Genomic DNA, 1,195 nt, shown 5'->3' with positions numbered 1-1,195 from the left:
ACGCCGAAGGCCGCCCACCCCCCCAGCAGGGCCGTGGGGGGGACGCAGGCGAACAGAACCTTCCAGAACACCGTCAGGAAGTGCATCACGTAGTCGAAGCACGACGGCAGCCGCTCCTCACGGCCCTCGTCGTCGTCGTCCTCGTCACCTGGCACCGGCGGGGGGGGGGACAAGGCAAGGGGTGGTGGCACCTTGGGGACGGTCCCCAAGGGGTGGTGGCACCACAGTGATGGTCCCCAAGGGTGGTGGCACCAGGGTGAGGGTCCCCAAGGGTGGTGGCACCTTGGTGACACTCCCAGGGGTGGTGGCACCTTGGTGATGGTCCCCCAGGGTGGTGGCACCTTGGGGACAGTCCCCAAGGGTGGTGGCACCAGGGTGACACTCCCAGGGTGGTGGCACCTTGGTGAGGGTCCCCAAGGGGTGGTGGCACCACAGTGAGGGTCCCCAAGGGTGGTGGCACCACAGTGATGGTCCCCCAGGGTGGTGGCACCTTGGGGACAGTCCCCAAGGGGTGGTGGCACCAGGGTGACACTCCCAGGGGTGGTGGCACCAGGCTTGAGAGTCCCAAGGGGGTGGACATTGGGGACACTGAGGGGACAGTGGGGGGGACACTGAGGGGACAGTGGGGACCCTGAGGGGACACTGGGGGGGACCCTGAGGGGACACTGGGGGGGACACTGAGGGGACAGTGGGGCCCCCGTGGCCACCTGCACTGATGGTGACCTGAGGAATAGTGAGGGGACCCTGGGGACATCGAGGGGACCCTGGGGACATCGAGGGGACCCTGGGGATAGTGAGGGGACATCGAGGGGACACGGAGGAGCCACCTCCACTGACGGTGACTTCAGGGGCACTGGGGGGACCCTGGTGACCCTGAGGGGACCCTGGGGACAGGGAGGGGACCCAGCAGGGCCACCTGCGCTGACGGTGACCTCAGAGACACTGGGGGGGCCCTGGTGACCCTGAGGGGACCCCGAGGGGACCCTGGGGACAGGGAGGGGACCCGGCAGGGCCACCTGCGCTGACGGTGACGGCCTCCAGGAACTGCTCCCTCCAGGAGTGGGTGCCGATGACGGTGGCCAGGTTGGTTTTCTTCATCAGCTTGTCCACCGTGTTCTGGGGGGGAGGGGGGGAGGGAACACGGGGAGGGGGGTCAGGGCATGTCCCCCCTGTGTCCCCCGTGTGTCCCCCCCCC

General features: G+C 68.7%; 1 protein-coding gene across 1 annotated transcript in view; it reads right to left on the bottom strand.

Moving 5' to 3' along the window:
- Positions 1-5: 5 nt before the first annotated feature.
- The window catches only part of LOC114073408 (sodium/calcium exchanger 2-like), a gene marked incomplete at its 3' end in the record, with an annotated part of 6,159 nt that continues 4,969 nt past the window's right edge, over positions 6-1,195 (bottom strand). Inside the window, exons 2-3 of the mRNA XM_027911164.1 lie at positions 1,017-1,116; positions 6-148 (exon numbers count right to left, since the gene is read on the bottom strand). Coding sequence (XP_027766965.1) covers positions 6-148; positions 1,017-1,116 — 243 coding nt within the window. The remainder of the gene's footprint in view (positions 149-1,016; positions 1,117-1,195) is intronic.

The sequence above is a fragment of the Empidonax traillii genome, unplaced genomic scaffold (assembly GCF_003031625.1).
Source record: "Empidonax traillii isolate 1590-97213 ecotype Southwest subspecies unplaced genomic scaffold, ASM303162v1 scaffold6349:size6170, whole genome shotgun sequence".
Lineage (NCBI taxonomy): Eukaryota > Metazoa > Chordata > Aves > Passeriformes > Tyrannidae > Empidonax > Empidonax traillii.
This window is presented reverse-complemented; position numbering and strand designations above follow the sequence as displayed.